This window comes from Actinia tenebrosa, unplaced genomic scaffold (assembly GCF_029948245.1).
Source record: "Actinia tenebrosa isolate PJP-AT-01 unplaced genomic scaffold, QUT_ActTen_1.0 PGA_scaffold6__47_contigs__length_16458017, whole genome shotgun sequence".
Taxonomy (NCBI): Eukaryota; Metazoa; Cnidaria; class Anthozoa; order Actiniaria; family Actiniidae; genus Actinia; species Actinia tenebrosa.
This window is the reverse complement of record NW_028292583.1, coordinates 9,523,386-9,544,905: the sequence shown is the minus strand read 5'-3', so window position 1 is coordinate 9,544,905 and position 21,520 is coordinate 9,523,386. Positions and strand designations below refer to the sequence as shown.

General features: G+C 34.8%; 1 protein-coding gene across 2 annotated transcripts; it reads right to left on the bottom strand.

Moving 5' to 3' along the window:
* Positions 1-5,531: 5,531 nt before the first annotated feature.
* Positions 5,532-21,423, bottom strand: LOC116304351 (homeobox protein Hox-B4a). Of its 2 annotated transcripts, none has more exons than XM_031714076.2 (3): positions 21,050-21,423; positions 6,483-6,925; positions 5,532-6,301 (listed from the first exon to the last, which is right to left on the bottom strand). In XM_031714076.2, the coding sequence occupies exons 2-3, from the start codon at positions 6,802-6,804 to the stop codon at positions 6,012-6,014; spliced, it is 612 nt and encodes a 203-aa protein (XP_031569936.1). In that variant the 5' UTR covers positions 6,805-6,925; positions 21,050-21,423; the 3' UTR covers positions 5,532-6,011. The 2 variants fall into 2 exon arrangements, with proteins under 2 accessions (XP_031569936.1, XP_031569937.1); XM_031714077.2 differs by lacking the exon at positions 21,050-21,423 and adding an exon at positions 11,486-11,596.
* Positions 21,424-21,520: the final 97 nt, after the last annotated feature.

The window sequence follows — 21,520 nt, the reverse complement described above, 5'->3', positions numbered from 1 at the left end:
ATTGCTGGAAACGACCTTAAAAACAATTCTTAAAAACAAATAAAGAGAAGTGAACATTCGCTTGTGCGAAACCGACGGCTTTTAAGAACTCTCTCCACCATTTAACCCAATTTTACTTCTAAATTAATGAAACATAAATGAAAATTCTGAATTCTTCATTATTCAATTAAAATGAATTTAGAGGGAAGAAATTTGAAATTGTCCGTTACAAATTGATAGTATTTACAAACTCTCTTTCTTCTCGGTAGACGTTTCGATGAATATTACGAAAATAAAACGACAAGTGAGACAAAAGCTTCAGATAATGTAAAGTTTTGAGCGGAAATTGCAAAGAGCTTGGCGTAGTTTTGTACAAATAATGCTGCATCTGTGTCTAGATGTCAACTCTACGGCAACTTCAATTCGGTGACTTTAATAAAAACAAAAGAGAATTAACCAAATCTTTTCTTTGCTTTGTGAAAGAATTAAAGATCTTTTGATGGTTCCAAATGCTCTTAAAGCGGTTTAAATAGATCCTTGGCTCCAGTCATGAGTAAAACACAATGATAGTCCGTATCCGAAACGAGAAACCGTCATTAGAGAACTAATAATCGATTTCAAGTACATTCGGTTGACAAGGCGTCCAACTTCCGTCCATCTTTGTAATTAAAAGATCGAGCTTTGGATGCTTAATGTGAAAGGATATATCTTTTTGGTTGTTCATAAAGCGAGGTTATTTTTCCGGAAGGCAATGCACGCGTATTTAACTGCTCTTCTGTTACAAATTAGGCGCGCTGTCACCTGTCTTCAAGCCATCAACATTATTTCATATTCTAGCAAGACTGTGTACTCTTTATCTTTATTAATGCAGCGATCCTTACTAAAGCATTGTTAATTTGTTCTTAGAAAACAATTTCTACCAAATAGACCTCTTTGAATCCACTCTTTCTTCCCTTTCTTTAGGTTTTCTGGTTTTTTCAAAACTAGATTCCAATTACACGTCTTTACGAATACATAATCTTTTAATTTCCAAATCACTTCAAATTTTAATAATTTTTAAAACGCCTTTCCCAGCAATTTTTCTTGCACTTTTGAGTTCTACTAATTATATTTTTTATACTAATAAAAAAGATCTGCTTTTAATAAATGGAGGTGTGATTTTGCCAACTTTGAACTAAAACCATGTGTTATCATGAACGCCTTTTTCTTTGTTTTGCACTTTTCGTATCCTTTCTTTTTGTGTTTATTGGTTTTTGGTAAATACTTCAAAACGCTTCCCATGAATTAAACCCTATTGCGGTAATTAATTTCATTTTTACACATCAAATTGCTATAATCTCCGGTTATTTTTCTCCTCGATTTCGATACAAGACAACAAAGAAATTTTTTTCATCTGGCAGGAACTGCACAGTTGCCTAATTCAAAGGGGCGATTCAATGATTTTTACTTTGCCCAAGGGGAAATAGTTAGTCATTTTAATTTGTTCATTTTCACCTGTTCGAAGTCGGTCACCCATCTTGGCCACTCACATCTCAAACTAGCTGTCTTTTGTTTCTCGGGTTTTCTTTTAATTCATTCGTAACGGTTTCCTACAAAGTGTCGAGTTACCAGAAACTGTAAAGTCCCTCTTAACGCCCAAACTCTTTTATTTCTTTTGAAATTGAATTAGACTTTACCCTTTTGAAGTTTTGAGATTTTACGAAATGTAAACTCTTGAAGATGTATCATTACCTTATCTAAAAAGAAAAAACCTTTTCAAATCTTAGACAATCAACAGATAATTTCGATAGAACTCGATACTAATTGCGAGTAAATATGTGTTATCGAAAATAGATAATTTAACAATATTCATTATTCAAAAGAACAAATAGACAACATCGATTTGTTAAAACTTCAGTTTAGGTTCTTTTATTAAATAAAAAATTAAAAAAAATTACGGCTCGTAACATGGATAGACACCAAGTAGTCCTCAATAGCCCCGCACAAAACCATTGTGAGAGCTACTTCTGGAAGAAATAGCAGAGGATATCGTAGGTATAGAGCCAAAACGACAGGTGCCAATCGAATAAAATGAATTTGCTTGCAAAAAGCCGGACTCCTTTAAGATTTCGCTAACAGAAAAAAGGCGCCAAAAAGGAAAAGAGCTGTACATAAAAAAAAGACATTTTTGAGTTCCTTCGTACGATGATGAATCAGGAAAAAAGGCGCCAAAACAAAAAAGAACTGTAATTACAAAAAAAAAAAAAAAAAAAAAAAAAAAAAGAAAGAAAAGGCATTTTTGAGCTCCTTTGTAAAATAATTAATCGCGTAACCTCAAATTATAATATAAGTTGAAATTATCAAGACGTTGCCAGATTTCCTACCGCAAAGTTAGCCTGAGGGTTTAATTTAAGAAAGGAGGTGGGTTTAGGAAGATATTTCTGGATTTCTGTGATGGTAATACAAACTTGCGCTTATATTATCATTCAACTTTTAAGTGTTTGTCTGCCGTTTGTAATTCTTTCTTTGCTGATATAAATTCTCTCAAAATTAATTTCCAATTTAAAAACTTTTTTTTTTTTGAGAGAGAGAATTTAGGGGGAAAAGCCGAGAGTAAAGGACTTTTGCTTGGTAAGCGTAGAGAATGAGTCATTTATATATGTTCGTAGGTAAATTATTTTGAAATTGGTAGCGTTTGGAGTGGAAATTGGCTGGCTGTATTATCAAAACAACAACCAGGTAAAGATTCAAGTCATTTTTATGTAAACTTAACTAATTTTTTTAAAAAAAGATTCCCTTCAAAATAATAAAAATCGCTTGAAAAAGTCGAGTTTACGTTTGACTTCTAGGATTACTGAAAAGCATCTAAAACAAACGAAAACTTGATATCCGTCTCCCTTGAATAACCAAGTGAAAAAGTTGCTTTGAAATTATTCAATGAAAATGAAATTTGAAAACGATTTGCAAGTTTGCCAATTCAAATTATATGGGATTGATGGGTCTGTTCTTATCTTAATTGAAATAGCCTTGTAAGACAATATTTCCAAAATCCGAGGAAATTGCTATAATTACACTATAACAGGGATGAAATGAGCTAAAAGTGCCATTATGTTCATGATATGAGGCAACAATCTGTCTCCAAACCTCACACGCGCGCCTCAAACGTCAACTGAAAATTTCAATGAACGTTTAAACATATTTTTTCTCTGTTAAATTTTAAGGATTTTTCTCGTGAATAGGTAAAAGAGAAATTAGCTGGTAATGCTCTTAAGACTGTGGCCGCATTGCTAATCTTTATTTTGCTGTAAACTCGACCTAATCTTTTATTGTCAGCACGAGCTCGATTAACTGTTTCCTCTAATTAGAAAAGGTTTTACGTTGTAATCATAAAAATCCCAAATATTACTGCTATCTAATTGGAAGGAAACAGGCAAAGAGAAGGTGGAAAAGAAAAAGAGAGGAAGAAAAGGAGAGAAAGAGAGAAAGGGAGAGAAAAAGAAAGAGACAAAGGGAGTGAGAGAGAAAGAAAGAGAGAAAAGGAGAGAAAGACAGAAAGAAAGAAAGAAAGAAAGAAAGGAAGAAGGAAAGAAAGAAAGAAAGAGAAAGTAAAAAGAAAAAAGAAAAAAAGAAAAATAGAAAAAAGAAAAAGGAAAAAAGAAAAAAGAAAAAAGGAAAAAAAGGAAAAAAGGAAAAAAGAAAAAAAGAAAAAGAGAAAAAGAGGAAAAAAGAAAAAAAGAAAAAAAAGAAAAAAAGAAAAAAAGAAAAAAAGAAAAAAAGAAAAAAAGAAAGAGAGAAAGGGAAAGAAAGAAATTTTAATTGATTAGTTGCTTGACCGATAGTTCTGCAGTAAAAATTACTCAATACCTTTCTAATAGAATATCATAGCCATTTAGCTCCATATAGACTGTTAGGCGAACAGATCACGAACGGAAATTGACCGCACTAATTGAAATAGGTTATCAAAGTGTTTAAAATCGGAATGAGTTGCATGTATTGTGGACGGATACTGCTGTGGGATTATAGACAAACTAAGTTCTCACTGTCGGGGCCCAGCTTATGGCGGGCTCCTTGCCCCCAAACATGAAAACAACCAACTCTTCACTAATTTGATCTCTAGGACCAATGAAAACCTTAAATATGCAAGTAAAAAATTGATAGATTGTGTCTATTGCAGGCTCTCGTGGCTTGTCTTTTAAAAACAAATAAAAGACGTTGACTTTGTAGCGCTAGGCTAACTTCTGAGTATCAGTTGAATACTCTAAATTGTTGAATTAATCACTAATTTTCAGGCAGTTTGAAAGTTTGTTTTGATTCGCTTCACTCGTTATGACTAATTATCATGACTTGTATCCCTTCTCGCAGGATGTTAACTCAGCTATAGTCTTCGAAATCGCACTTTCAAATAACCTTGCAATGGATGCTACATACCGCGTTTGTATTTATGCGATAAAGCTGAACCTGGCAACAGCCCAAAACGTTTCGGGCGAAATTTTGCCCCACGCGAGAAGGAAGATTTTTTTTTTTTTTTTTTGCATAGATAACACTAAGCTGGTGGTTGTATTTGTCTTCAATATTGAACTAAATGAGTCTTTAAAACTCGTTAGCTACGGTGTCTTGAAGCGATGTTTACAGCAGATTTAATTCTGAAAGATCTTAAAATGACTTATTAGTAAATAAGTCTAGTGAGCAAGAGAATTTTCATCTAATGTCAGGAAAGTAGTTGACTGGGATGGATACTCTGGCTAGATGCGCTCATATTTGGGTTTTGTGCCTAAAGAGTAAAGTATAACAACAGGTTTTTGGAAAGGAAGGATCGCTTGAACGCGCCTTTGTCTTGCTTGTCAAAACCAACGCGCCCGTTGCCATAAGATACGCCATGAAAAGAGAGAGAGAGAAAGAAAGAAAGAAAGATAGAACATGGACATTGTAAAGCCAAAAATATCACCTGTTAAAAAGTTGATCTTTAACAGGTGTAAAACTGTTCAATACTTTTGAGTGCAGTGGAAAACTTATCGACTTTTGAAGCTTGAAATTGTTCTTAAGTGAAACCAGCACGGCGCCGTGCCTGCGCTTCTCCAAAACCCTTCGATATAACATCGAGCTATAGAATTACCAAATACCTAATACTTCTGAAAGCGTGTTGGGGTAAAATAAAAAAAAACATCGCGAGTTAGTTAACACGGTCAAAAAGAGAAAAGGCTAGATACGGTTTAAAAAACTTCGATAAAGATCGATAAGAGACTTAATGAATATGGTGGTGATACTTATAAGAAAGAAATGAGAATTCCTTATTCAATGGCACGCGCTAACTCTATTAAGACACGATAGATTCCTGGAGTAGTTTCAATTGTGAATCGACGCAGGCTGAACTGGAGATATTATCTTGGAAAAAAAAACCCGGCCATTTTATCATCATTTCAAAACACTTTTTTTTGTACTGGGGTCGCGCTTGTGTCGATGTGATGGGATGTTTCTTTGTGTTTTTTTCCCCGGAGATTTTGAAACCCTTTTCTTGGCAAACCTTTCTCTTTACAAATATCCCCGAGCTAATTCGAGGAAAAGACTCTCAAACATTCAATTATCAAATAGTTTATTTTTGGTAATTCCAGTTGAGATGACTGATATTTTGTACAAACAAGCATGCTATATAGATTTATAAAATATTTTTTATGAACAGAAAGTGAGTATTCTGTTGTCGCTTCAGTAAGGAAGCCTTGAAGCAATTTATTTTTTTAATTCTTCATAAGACTTTCTTCCAAAACACAAAACTAACTTGGATAAAACCCTTGGCTAGATGATCGTGATCAATAATTACAAACTGTAAAATGCTATTATGTGGTAAAACTAATTAAAACCCGAGATAAATGAGCCTATTAACTTGGCTAAAGTTCACGTCATTTCAGTTCAAAATTTTTTTTCTTGGTCAAGACTTTTTCCTTCATGGAATATAACTTAAAGTTAATATATTTTATATACATTATTATACAATCTATACAAATTTGAACAAGTTGGAATAGTGCAGGATGTACACTTCTACCTTAGATTCTAGTTTTTTAACTCGTTGGCGAGCCTGGCGAGCACTGCGGACTGTCAACAATGGTCCCGTGTTGAGCAGCTTTCTTGTCCTTCTTCCACTTTACTCTTCTGTTCTGGAACCAGATTTTGACTTGTTTTTCTGATAAATCAAGTAGGGCAGCGATCTGTATTCTTCTTAGACGAGATAAATACCTATTTTGGCTGAACTCTTTTTCTAGCTCCAGGAGTTGCATGCTTGTGTAAGCAGTACGGATTCTTTTGGACCTTGAATTTCCTCTGTTTAGGTTACTGGAGTCTCGGGAAGACACTGGAAAAAAACAAGAAACGATTATTAGATAAATAGTTGTAGCCATTGTTGTAATTAGATAATTCGAACTTTAAATCGTTGATCAGAGATTTAGGGTTCATTACAGGGTTATAGATGAACGAACACCTGTCACTTTAGGCTTTTCAACAGCAGAAATGAAGATTTGAAGATAAAAACTTACCATAATCGGCTAGGTGAGCGCGGTCTTCATCTGTAGGGTAGCGTTGTTGAAGCAAGATATGATCCTTGGCGGTCAGTTCTCGTGAATACAGTGCAGCTGTAGGAATAGTAGCTCCACGGACGTGCATGAACTGATGAACAGCAGGATTCGAAGGGATACAGAGTTGACATAAGCTGTTTGGTGGTTCGGGTTGTGTTGGACTCCAACAACACGAACAAGGAACTGGAGAATCATACGAGTGACGCCTTGGGTCTGACGATGTCGATGCAGACTTGGCTTTGGAGACTTGTATCAAAGAATCGATGTAGAATGAGGAAGACATGACTGAGCTTTGAACGGTAGGCAGGTCAGTGACGAATGCTGTCGGTCGAGAGTTCTCTCAGCCTATATATGCTTAGTCAAATACTAGACCCACGTGTGCTGCTATTGCCAATTTACGTACGCTATTGTGAGTATTATAAAAGAAATCATAAATAATGAACGATCTTTAAAATCCCAGAAAACAGTTTAAAGCCCGGTTAATTGTATCACAACTTTTAACTAAAGCTTTCAGGATTACCTCAAGCTTTCTCTCAAAGCCGTGACAGTCTTGTAGTAGGGTTTCTAACTTTGGCGGTCAAAATTCTTGTCTGGGGGAAATTTGTATTGTCGTATTTCTGAATGACTAGAGCCTGCCTATTTACGGGTACATTGATATAGTGACCCCATAATGTTCTTTTTAAAGGATTTAGTGACTCTCGTATCACCTGCCAACACTAACTGACAATCCGATTGTTGGGAATTCACTTGAGTCTTTTCGGCGGCCTCGAGTAATAATAATTAAGATTGCATCGATCTACTTGGAATTGTATCAAAGTTAGCTTTGCGATTGACGGTATTGAGTTTTCCTGTGTAATCACAAACAGTATTTTTTCTAGTTTCTAGTATCTGGTGAGTCTATTACATTACTAAGATTGTCAAACAAATTAAACTTCACTCATTTAGAATTTGAATCTCGCCATTTTCACTGTTATTGCTAATTTAACTACTTAATTTGGCCCATTTAACTAAAACGAATTGGGACAAAATTACGCTTAACGCCTTTCTTTTACATCAAATTATTAAACTCGTTATTGATTTCAAATTTCTATGCTATCGAGTTTAGAGCCTATTTTGTCCGAGGATATGAAAAAAAAAGGAAAGACAAAAATAAAAATTTAATACTATTTTGGAGTTATGATTTGTTTGTCAACCGATTCCCAACGAAGTTCGATTATTTTTTTGTGTTTTCGCCTTCATTTTTAAACACCTACAGTGATGGGGGAAAAAGATGAAAAATATTGTAACTTTTGGCTTCAATTTAATACCTTTTTGGGTAACGAATATTTTCTTTGCAGAATCGAACGTAAATTAGACTTATCACAGCGCAAACAAATGTTGTTTAATAGCTTTCCCAATTATCTTTACGAAACAAAATTAAAATGTCATATCAGTTGTGTTGCTAGCCCAGGGAAATCATTGTGGACAGCGCCACGGGTCCTTGGTAACTAGCTAGCCGCTTCACACATGGCGGGCACTAGTTCTCTCCAGAAGTTTGTTTTGTTTCTTGTTACCAGTATCACAGGTCTTGACTAACCACCCACTGCTATCGTTTATCCATTGCTGAACACGAATCAATGGTTAAGGACAATTTTAGAATCAAGTTCATGTTGGAATTCAATAAGGCGACTCCAATCAGAACAAACAATAATTACTCATCCTGAACTAATAATATTTTCGTAGGAATTCACCATCTATTTGCCCTTCTTTTTAATTTCTACTGCATTTCTTTATCTGATATTAAATTTTGCTACGTGGAAATATTCGACTTTCGTTTTCAAGGCGTTTAAAAACATTTCGTTCGCTGTGGGTATTCAGGTAACACCACGCCAATACAGATAAAAATCTTATATATTTACACTCATAATTATCTTAAATCTGTCCGGAAGCAGGTTAACTAACTGAAGATGATCATGACGTAGATTTTCCTTTTAATATAGCCTTTAGGAAATGAGATATTTGTGGAAGTAAATAGTAGGCATTTATTCACAAGGTGTGATAGTTGAAACAACTTTAGGATGCTTGGTAAACAATTCGCTTAATAAACCACAACTTATAGCCAAACTTAATTAGTCTAACGAACTAAGACGGACTTCATATTATACCATTTTAAAAACATTTGAAACAATGGATATGTGGGGATAATTTCGATAATTTCAAGATGAAACTCCCTTTTTTTCGTAACTCTAGTCTGAAAGGGTTAAAAAGTTTTGATATTTTTTAAATTGATTAATTTTGAGTTGAATTCAAAATTATACTCGTTAATAGCAGTTTTTTATTATTGCAAGATAAGTACATAACATTCAATTGCCGGCATTAAAAAATGTACTGAATTAGAATCACTTGTCAAGTTACTTCAGAAAATCTAATTTTGATCGCGAACTTCCGATCTTTTGGTCTTACGATGGATACCAGTCGAAAACATTTTGAAACTCCCCTAAATGAATTCCGCTTTTCTTGTACATAATTAATACCGTTCAAGAATCAAAAATAATATGTATATAAATATAGCTAATAGTTTTAAAGGTTTTGATATAAGGTGTAAAGAAGATTACTTGGTTTCTTATTTCGTGGAAGGAAACACGAGAAATGCCTGTTGCCAAACACGTGGATAAGCAAGTAGTGCTAATCAGGCCAAGAATTTAAAAATATAGTAAAAATATAAAACAAAGCTTTGTTTAATGATTTCAAATATTTCATTCAACGCTAAAAAATGTGGAACGAAAATTTCGGTCACAAGAGTATTTTATTACAAAAAAAACCGAGCCGAGTATTAAGTGTGGAGTCTTTATATAATATGAAGCCTTATGTACCGGCTTAGCAGTAGATTTGTTTACAAACGTGGTTGAATTCAATTAAGTCGATTTGTTGAAGTTTGAAGATATCTCAAATATTCCGAAAGTGAAATTCCACATAAAGTAATCAAGCATAGAGAAGCTAATTCAACTTAAGCAAAGATTTTCTATGATTTGCAGACCATTCTATATTTGTAATTAGTTTCTTCTAGTTGGACACTTCAGAGTTTTCATCACTTTGACCAGATGTCGCAGGTACGTTTTAGATTATAATAGAAAACATTCAAAAAAACAAAAAACAAAAAAAACCTGGTAAGCTTCTGTAATTATTTGAGCTAATTATGGAAGAGTTGGGTAGATTTACTCCTCTAGTAAACAACTGCATTAACTAAAAGGACCTTGGTTTTTATTCTGGACATGTTTTTGTGTAAGCAGGGATTATTCTTATGAAGATTTTTCTTCGTTTTAGCATTGTCTTCTTTAATAGTTTTGATTTTTGTGTTTTGAAGAAAAAATAAAGGACTTGATATTTTGATAAAGAGCAAAAAGGGCTAAAAATGGCATACACAAGACTGTTACGCCAACAAATAAAAATAAAAATAAAGATCAAACTGTTTTGTTACTTAGAACAAAGAGTACAAAATGAACAAACCAAAGTCAATGAAATTAAATGGAACAAAGGAACTTGCGAAGCTCTTCAGCCATGAATGGGTTATAATCAAGAATCCTAACACGCGCCTAAACTCACTTAATAACTGTGCTATAAAAACAATATATAAAACGAAACTTGGATTTTCTACCTCGAAATGCTGTTTCTATGATCCGTTTAGCCAATTCTAAGGATCTTTTGCAGTGCATTTGTTTGAATAAAAAGTTAGGACATGCTGAGATTAGAAAGTTCCTGTTTTTGTAATCGTTGTAAAGGCAGGACCCCAGCACACTTAGTCACGCTTCACTACGTAGTTTCCTTAGCCACAATCCGCAATACTTTCTCGTTCAAGCGCATAATTTCCACGAGTTTTATAACCCGAAATTATTATCATTAGGAGTAAATTCTGCAGCAAAACATATTATTTGCTAAGAAAAAAGAAGAAGAAGAAGAAGAAGAAAAAAAAAAAGGAAATTCGAGAGATATGATTTTAAAAAACAAAACGAAGAAAAGGTAAAAAAATAATGGCGAAAGTAAAATTTTGAGAACAGGATGAAAAAATTATGATATATATGAAAGAGTGGAATTATGGCTAATGTTCTCGGTATAACAATTTCATGGAAAAATTAATATATTTTTACTAAGCTATTCGGCATTTTACAAGAGACTAACAAAATATTTTGGGATCGTTAATAATTTAGTACATTGTTGTAATTGTCTATTCATCGAAGATCAAACTTGTTCAAAAGAATTCTAGAGATTGTACGGCACTTATAATGTACAATGCAATACCAGCTATGAATACTCAAAGGAAGCCAGGTGAAAATTAGAAATTATTACAATTACTTCTCTCTAGCCAACCCGAAAGTGCAAAGAAGCACGTTTGCACGATTCTGTGGCCGTAGTGTAAAAATAGAAGTAAAATGTTTGGAGAATTTCTATTCGAAACATTTCTTTTCTTTTCTTCACTCGCTATTGTAAGGATAGTTAAACAGTGAAGCTTATCCTTGTATCTAAGGTTCCATTTGTTTGTTTATGTAGAAAACAATGCGAAATGTTCATACGATCATGGTTTCTAGGTTTCGAGACTTGTCGTATGACAAAAGACTTTAAATTGTAATCAACCTCAAGTCTCCTCCCAAAAGAAAAATTAAAAACAAAAAATCAGGTCGTTAGAAATTCCACGATTATTCTGATGTGCGTCATTAGGTGATACTCCAGTAATACTAATCAAATTCACGATCTGTAAGAAGGAAAAAAGAGCTAAAAAGGGTTTGAATTGTTTAATATATAGCTGTGTTGTATTATTTACTGTTGAATAGGTTTCGGCCATCTTTGACAAAGGTACATGGATCTAACTACGATACGAAGTGTGTGTGTGTGTGTGACGTGTTTAAGTAAAAACCCAATAAAAATCCCACTTTGAACAAAACCGAGATATATGTAAAAAAAAAAAAAGAAGATATCTTATCGGAACTTACATTATGGTTCACTAAGGAAGGAAGTATTGGCAATAATATTTTGCAATGTCGTTCTTTACCGGAGAGTTGTTGATAGTTGAACCAGTACAAGGTTACACTAACGCTGTGATTAACGACTGTTCAATGAGTTTGACGCCTTATAGGCAGTACAACCTTAGTTTGCTATACCATATGCCCCCATATTCGATTTTAAAGACTTTAAATTAGAAATATATGCTATGACTATCAGATAACCCACTGAGATCTTCGATTAACGCGCGTGCTCGACTTAACAAGCGCAAGAAAATTATTCATTAGAACTAAGTTTTCAAGTCACGATACTTTTTCACCCATAATGGTTACCACTGCTTTCGAGTTTTGAATTTATCTGGTTCAGGAAATAAGTATGTTCTAGCTGAACTAAGAATTGAAATATAAAGGTGAACTGTCTCTTGCCTAATGACAGTATAATGCCCAAGCTGTTGATTCTTGAACAGCAAGTGATCATTCGCATTCAAGATCCTCGACGTCAGGAAAGATGTTCCAAAGACCCATTTAATAAAGGTGTCGAAAAATTTGATTGCTTGTGACCAATCTAGTTCTAATGCCTTCAATATAAGCCTAATTCATACTGGCCACTGACTGCGTGAGCTAATTTTGACGATCTTTTTCCCCTTGATTTAAATTGCGTTTTGTGCTTCGAAAATAAAATTTCGAACTGTCAAAAGACGGAATGGACTTCTTTGTAAAAATGTACTTTCTAATTTTGGTCAAGTAAGATGATTTAAGAAAACTATGGTGCAGAAAACGAATAAAAAGTCTTAAGTTTTTGACAAGTTTCTTCAGCAGATGGTTGCGACAGTCTCTAACATTGCAGTCTTCTATATGAGCAATAACTAATTCCACCCGGCTGTCTTACTCTCAACGAATTTCCTTTCAGGAAATAAGGATTTAAAACAATTTCACATCGGTTCCGGCAAAAATGAATAAACTTGCTGCAGGAATTCTCAGAAAAGCGCTAATAAACAGATTGAAAAAGTTTGGTTATAAAGTGAAAAGTTCGAAAAACCCTAGGCTGTTTTTTAAAATAATAATAAAAAAAAAAGGACGATGTATTAAGATAAATTTGAAAGATTGGATGTTCACTTCTGTCTGAATTTACTAAGTCAAAGTTTGAAGAGTCCTAGTCATCATATTTAAATATCCAGACGCCCATTTTACTAAATCTTTAATAATAAATTCTGAGCTAGCCTCAGAATTTTTTTTTTCATGGGCGAAAAAAATTTCTAGTTTTGCAGATGGTTTAAAGCTTTTCTATATAGAATCGTAGCTGTTTCACTTGTTTGAGATAAAAGCTTTATTTTTTGTACTTGAGTTCTTGGACTTTTGAAATATCATTACTGCGGTTAAATATACGAGGTTATTGTGAAAACATCTGGTACTGAGAATATAGAACTGATAGATAGGTAACTCCTCTTAAGCGTAACACAGAACCAAAACAATGGCAGTAGGCAGTAGGCTTTTAAAAAAACCTGGAAAACTAGCGAAAGGACCCGGAAAAGAAAGCCGAGAAGACTAGAATTAAACTTTGAAAAATACTTAGCTTCAATATATTCTGTTTGAATATTTTATCTATATCATATTCTTTATTGAGGAAATGGGGATTTCTTTTTTTGTGTTCAATGTAATTTGAATAATTGGCCGATAGTTTTGAAGACAGACCTACTTCTCGTTGATTTGAGCAGTTGACTTTAGCTTTCGACTTCGAGAAATTTTTTATTCATTCGCCGTACTTGCTTTAAATAACTTTCAATTGTAAATAAAAACAACATTTGCGGATATATTTGAGTTGAAAATCAATCAATATATCTTCAATTTATTGATGTATTACTAATAATACAAAAGACAAACAAGATAGATTTTCTGGTATTTTGTCGCAAACAATTTCAGAGCCATATTATCGACACGTTTCAATTTTTTTTTTTTTGCAAAACTTTAACTAACCTTAACCCAAAGCTAAACTTTGAATATGGATTATATTTTTGATTTTCTAGCTTAATGGATAACAATTTTGACTGGTTATATCAAAGATATAGTAAAAGCTGTCCTAAACGTTTTTGTTAAGCAAAAATGACAAGAAAAAATGATTGGGTCGTCAGATTAAAGAAGAAGCATTAAAAAAGAAAAATCATTTCAAAAGAAAATAATTGTAAAATACTGAATATGAAGAGTCGTATTAGAATAATTACAATAAAATGTACAAATTCGTAACGTAATTCACTATTTTTACAGCATTGGAAAAAGATTCTTGAAATAGCGTCCTTATTAAAAATACTTTACATCAATACTATTTGAGTTCATATATATTTTTACTGTGAGGTTCAAACCATTCAGTCGCGGTATAAGTTAAAATGATTTCATTATGATTGGGAATATTCTTATTAACACCTTGGGGTACCTGTGTTAAAGTGAAATGCAGCGCTTTATAGTTTATGACTCACAATTAAGAGTGTAAAATTCTTAGTTTTTCCATTAGATTTTGAACTAGGACGAAGATATTATGAATTAATGCAATCAACATTTCTGAAGCAAGTCACATACTTCAAAAAGGAAAACGAAGAAAACCTACTAAATGCTCATATGTTGTACTTTTAATTGTTTTGGTGGATTACAATAACTTTATTGTTTTACCGTCCGAAATGAAAAAGAAAAGAGGTTTAAAGACTCGCACGAGACAAAGTGTTAATAAGCCTTAAAGTTTGGCAAAACTTAAACACCTGACGCGTGGACCAGACTTCAAACTCAAAAGGTACAAAAACTAACATTCAAGGTCGTGTTTTTTAACTACGCTGGAGTGTAGATAGATTTTCAAGTAGTCTGCCTCAAGATAGAGGTGTTGATTAGTGGCTAAGAAAGACAGCACCAGTCATAAACGAAACATAACTGATTCAAAAGGCAAACAAAGGGGATCAAACGCGAACACAACAAGACAAGAAAGGCACGTTTGTCTATTCTTCCGAGGTAATTTGCCGGTAATTCAATGCGAACTCACAATTACCAGCTGTAAGGAGAATGTAGTTATTACTAACAACTGTATGTTGTATCCACTGGTCTTGAAGAACGAGGGAGGTTTGCTTTCTGGAGATAATTAGCAGAAAACGATCGGTACAAATGTGGTCGATGTTGACACAGTATATAATAAAATGCAAATATTCAGCGGCTATGATCGTCCTTAAACAAGACTTTTAAATCAACACCCGTAGACGTCTTTTTCAAATCAAAGAAGCTTTTCAGGTTTAATGAATAAATACATAGAACCAGAGATCCTCTTTTCAAAGGTACTGCCTTGCACGCGTGCTGGGATAGTCCCGTGCACGCGGTCTGATCATTAGATCGTACAATACCCACCAGGCAGAGATCAAGTTGTTTTCTAGCATAACTAACATATGGCATCTAACTGGTGGTCAAGTCGCTTCCACGAAACAAAGACTAAAACATGCTGGTCCATGCTCTGAATACCAAAAGTGATATCAAATCCTTTGGTTATATTAGGGGGCTTTAAACTTTAAATCCAGAAGGATTTAAGACACTCTTTTGAAATGGTCAAAAAGAATAGATACACTAAACTTGTACTATATACAAACTTTTTTCTGTGTACGAAAACATAACATAAAATCTTTGCGGGGGAAAACATTGAAAAGTTGTCAAAAGTGTTAAATTATTATTGCTTCTTAATCTTCATGCGTTGACCCCGAAGTATTTTATGTTAGGTAATCATATTGGCGTAAAAATGACATTTAGAGTACAAAATGAGCAAATGAAAAGAGACAATACCACCCCCGTGAACAATGTGTTGCGTTAGCCTTGAACGTGGTCGAGTTTGCCTTGTCAAAAGGACTTCTCATCAAACTCGCTTTTGGTCACAAATAGCAACACGCGCAGTGGACTCAGTTGTGAAAAGGCAGTCGTACAATTGGCCTCTTTCTGTCCGCCGCGCGCTCGTGCATTGTTTACTTCAAGTTCAGCCGGTATTCACACGTGTTACTCCAATTTACTCGTTGTACAAAGATTATTCAATAAGAGAACAACTAGGTTTAAGAATTTATTAAATGGGGTAACAAAAATTGGCAGCGATGTTTGTTTCACCCGACAAAAGAAATTGATCTTTTAAAAAAAGAACGAAATGTACAACAACAGTGGTACACATGCCAGAGCCTTCAAGAATGCGCCCTATTATCTCTCTACCTCTTGATTTTTTTTACATTCAAAGCTATTCATTTATGTTATATAGCAACCAGGTATAAGATACACGATCGTGTTTACAGGAAGAAGAAAAGGCAGAGATTAAGAGGGAAACAAACCCTATTAAGGGATATAGCCTTTTATCTTGGACATCAATTGGGATACTGATATGGACACCCGGTTTAAAGAGGCTATGTAATGAAGTGCCAAGCCAGAAGTAACGTTCTAAGCTGCCCAGGGGATTCTTTTCGGAGGAAACTAAAAAGAGGAGAATGGAAAGGGCATGCCGAAACGAAGACAAGCGTACAAAGATAAGAAAAACTGATTTTGTTGTTAGCGAGCAACAGAAATACTTGAATAAAAACAAGGGTAGCTATTAACAGCCAGTGGCAAACAAAGACGCGGCCCTTGTTCCATGATCGAATTGGAATTAAGAAACGGATCTTTGCTATCTTTGCTGACAAGGTAAACCAAAGAAGCCGAAGAAAGGAAATCTTTCATAAAATCAGTTAAAATAACAGGCTTTTCGTTATAAATCATTTAAGTCTACATGTTTGCCAGATATGACTCTCATTCAAACACACTTTGATTTAGGAAATACGTAGCTTAAGGAAATAAGGAGGTACAGTTGCTGTAAAAGGCGGAGGAGAGGGGGGATTAAACTAAAGTAATTTTGAAAATTATATCAAAACTAAGTGCCTTTTGATTGGATAGTGTTTGTGCTTTTGTCTATTGATTGGTTCATGGAGTGAAACCCATCTTACTGCCATCGTACCGCACGTTTCTCTCTTCCATACGTCCTTGGGGAGCTTTATCATGCCACAACATTGAAATGGCTTTCCATAATGGTTATCGTATGAGGTACGGTACGACATGCCTTAACAATAAAATGGCATCCCATAAGAATGGTTATCGTATGAGGGGGTAACATCATATGGTACTGAAATAGGCAGCACGTAAACGGTACGACGTGCTATAACATTGAAATGGCTTCCATACGAATGTTTATTGTATGAGGGGGTAACATCATATGGTACTGAAATAGGCAGCACGTAAACGGTACGACATGCCATAACATTGAAATGGCTTCCATAAGAATGGTTATCGTATGAGGGGGTAACATCATACGGTACTGAAATACAGCACGTAATAAACGGTACGACGTGCCATAACATTGAAATGGCTTCCATACGAATGTTTATTGTATGAGGGGGTAACATCATATGGTACTGAAATACAGGACGTAAACGGTACGACGTGCCATAACATTGAAATGGCTTCCATATGAATGTTTATCGTATGAGGGGTTAACATCAAACGGTACTGAAATACAGCACGTAATAAACGGTACGACGTGCCATAACATTGAAATGGCTTCCATACGAATGTTTATTGTATGAGGGGGTAACATCATATGGTACTGAAATACAGGACGTAAACGGTACATGCCATAACATTGAAATGGCTTCCATAAGAATGTTTATTGTATGAGGGGGTAACATCATATGGTACTGAAATCTGAAATACAGGACGTAAACGGTACGACATGCCATAACATTGAAATGGCTTAGTCTCCACTAAGAACGGTTGCGGTGGGGGGGGGGGGGGGGGGGCTAGAATGGTTATCGAATGAGTAGAAAACCTCGTTACTGACTTACACTACTGAGCTCATAGACGGAACGACGGAACGGTATGCCGTAACCTTAAAATGGCAATGAAATCAAAACACGTGATTGCAGTTAAAACATGTGATTCAAGTTGTAACGGGACACAATTGAGCTAAGAAATTATCGTATTTTTTCCCTACTTTTTGGAAAGCTCGCCAAATAAAATCTAACCGTCCTGATTTTGCTTCTCTTTGCAAATATTTTGTTCGTAGCTCAATATTTTCTAGTTCCAGGCTCGATAAACGACAGCTATCACTTGAAAATAAAGAAAATAAGACTTGTGAAAAGATTCACTAAATATCTCTTAAGAGTTAATAGAAAATACTTGGAAATGTTCGCTGTGACAAACAATGCCGCATAACTTCGTCATGACAAATTATCTCAAAGGATATCGATAGTCTTAACTTCATAAATAATCTCTTAAGTTAGATAATAGTTGGGATATGATTCTTGTTGTCAAAAACAATGCCGTCTTCCCCGTAGAGAGCTAACAAAAGCCACTGAATCAAACCGATTTCAATCAGCAGGGGTTCTGAAAACCGTTTCACTGATGCATTGTTAATCAAGACTGTTTTGCAAGACTTTATCCAAAGACGATATTTATGGCGTTTTAGAATCATGAAATTATAGAAGACAAAAACTATTGAATAACTGAAGATACACGGCCGTAGTTCGTGATTGTTTTTGACTCCAGCTTCGTCAGTATGAGCAAGCAAAACAAGAAATACAGACTCGGTATTTGGTACTGAACTTTCCTATTATGCGTGTAGAGTCCCTACGTTAATCTATCAATTCTTGTTGGGCCAATTAGGTTTAAAGGATTAGAGAAAAGATTTAATGGCCAATTTATATACGCAGAACACACCTAGAGATTTCTGTAATACATTGATGATCGATGATCGATGATCGAATAGCTACAGATGTTATCTTTGCTTGTCGTTTATTACTAAGTCTTTATGAGGTAATTTTATTTCCATGTCCGAAGAACGAAAACAAAACAGAAGGAAAACAAAACAACTTGACTGATAATTGGAGAAAAAAGCGGAATCGGCTCGTGGTGAAGGTATTTTATTTCAATAAGTGCTAATTAAAAAAGCGAATCAGTATTATCATTATTATAATATGAGGTGATTTTATTCAACGTCGGAATAGCAAAACAGAAAGACAAGAAAAGAAAAAAAACAAAAAAACAAAACAGCTTGGCTGATAATTTGAGAAAAAGAATCGTCTCGTGGTGAAGGTATCTTAAATGGTAATGAAAAAAGCGAATATTACCATTATTACATTATGAGTTAAAGCGAATATTATCATAATAATATTATGAGGTGATTTAATTTCAAAAAAACGAAACTGAAGAAAAACAAAGCAGCTTGAACATCATTTTAAGTAACAGAATCGGCTTGTTAAAAAATCAACTAAATAATAAAGGACAACAATACAATGTAACGTGAAATTAAAAAATGAATTAAACGGAGTAAAAAAATATTTCATAAAAAATACTCCATCGAGACGTATTTAAAAGTGTAATGGATAATGTCCTATGTCGATTTGCATTTCAACTTGCAGCTTGGGGCGGAGTACCGCAAGGGTCAACACTCGGCCCACAGCAGGAATCAACTTCCTCAAGTCCTCATTCGAAAAAAAATACGCTACAATAATTAACAGGGTTTATAATAAAACTACAACCTGATAGTCTGACAGCATTTTATAATTGAAAACCCGCTTTGAATAAAGATAATTTTGAAAGGACACTGTGCGTTAAAGCGACGTCTTCGCGTTGTTTTGGTGATGTTTTCCAGCCGTTTTTATCTTTAGGGGGTCGACAACTGCTTTTAGCGGACACGACATCAACTGTGTTTTTATTGAGGTTCGCTTGCCAAAACTAGCTTCGTCGGGAGACTCAATCAAAACAACCATTGTTTATTGACATTTCGGTTCGCAACAAAGCCGAGAAGGAGTCAAAACAACTCTGTTATCAAGCGGAAACTCATTTCTTTCTCACTTAAATCTTTTCAATGGTCTTTGATTTGCCATATTGAGATTTCTAATAGACTATGAAAACGATATAGGAAAAAGCGGCAAGCTGCTTTTCATACTTCAATACATAAAAACACAATCGCTGTTTGGGCTTCGTTTGTTTTGTTTTGTTTCAAATCAACCGTTGTGTTCATGAGAATTCCCGCAGAAGATACCATAAAATCTAATTAATAATGATTAGAAAAATACAAATGCCGTTTTAACTCGATTCGTTTGGGGTCAGGTTTTTCAATGCACGCGTGTCGAACTGTTTTTAAAGAAAGAGAAAGGTTCACAAAACTGAACGACGCCCAGTTGTGGCAAATAATAATAATAATTGATCGGTTTTTTACTGGACTTCGAGCAGAATGCTTTAAATAAGTCGAGTAATCTAACATACACATCATTCCTAGAAACAACCTTTGGGTTGATCTATGTCAGAGTATGGCTAACTCACAGATCGAACCCTGAAACAACCTCTGGGCTGATCAAAGTCAGGGCATGGCTAACTCACTGATGGAACACCCTCTGGGCTGATCCAGTCAGAGCACGGCTAACTCACAGATCGAACCCTGAAACAGCCTCTGGGATGATCTAAGTCAGGGCAAAGCGAACTCACAGATTGGTTTGCTTTGCGGAGGGAGGAAAACCGGAGATACTGGAGAAAAACCCTCGAATCAAAAAGAGACCTATCGTTTACGATCGAGTTTTAAAAATTAATAGAGCTCTGAAGAGGAACATTTAGTGCACAAAAGATCACCATGATATCGACTGACAAAGAACGGGCAATTAGTCTTGTTTTTGTTAAATTTGTTAACAATTTACAACCAACTGTTTTAAAATACTTCTTGAGACCTAAGACCAACGCTTATGTCAATTGAAAGTCATACAGGTTGTTGATATTTAATGAAATAAAATAGAGGATTACTGAAGGAAGATTGTCAAGGAAGACATCCCCGCACGGAAAGGATGGGTAACTTTGGAGCAAAAATTTGGTAATTTTTTGAACCCTTGATTTATAGTTCCACACACACACAACCAGAACAAAACAGCTCTCTTCTCATGAAGATAATATGCAAACAGTTAAATGACACAATAAATACCACTCACATTTTTCAACTTTTCCAAAACTAAAAAATATCTTTGTTAATTTCAAACGAGAATTTCAAACTAAAGTTTATAAATTAACTCCTAAGGTTACTTGAGCCAAAGGAAAAAGTTCAGTTAGCCATCGAAGCAGTCACGTCCGTGATTACCTGATGCATGTGTGTTAAAAATACAGGTGCAAAAGTGGCCATAAATAACTCACACGTACCTCCCCTAATGGCCTGTGACGGGTATCATTGTCATAACGATTTAAAGCAGCAGGTATTTTAAGTGCACGAAAAATAAATATAAATTGTTTCAAACTTAAAAACTTCGTCTCATGTGCTTATATACTAATTAACTGTTTAAATTGAGAAAAAAAATTTCCCGCCCAGACCTAACGACTTCGTCTCATGCTTTTATATACTAATTTATTAAATTAAGAAAAAAATTTCTGTAGCCTTGGAAGGACGACAAAAACAAACTAAATAAACTTATTTCGTGCTGTCGTACTAATCAGTTAAGAATAAAGTTAATAAAAAATGTATAAGATTATCTTCCTTTTCAATGTTACCTTGGATGCAAGACTGACAAATATGAAAAGATTGGCGCATATTTCAACGAAGATCAGTGTGATTTCTTTGTATTTGCAAGTTAGGCCCCGTCCACACGTATCCGGAAATTTTTGTATCCGCAAATTTTTTTTTGCGGATACGAAAATGTTCGCGTCCACACGCAGCGTATACGAATCGTTTTCACTGTCCACACGTATCCGGAAATTTCATGATCCGATCTGATGCACGCTAGTGCCTAGCCCTTAGGACGGACAGTTTTTCTTATCGAGCATGCGCAAAATCGTGTTTATGTCATCGTATTCGAAAATTTGCGGATACGACCGTCCACACGTATCCGTATTCGGATCGTATTCGAAAATTTCCACTCGGGAGACCGTTTTCGAACATTTCCGGATACGGATACAAAAATTTCCGGACACGTGTGGACGGGGCCTAAAAGTCAACAGAAATAGAAACCCTCCCGGCAAAAG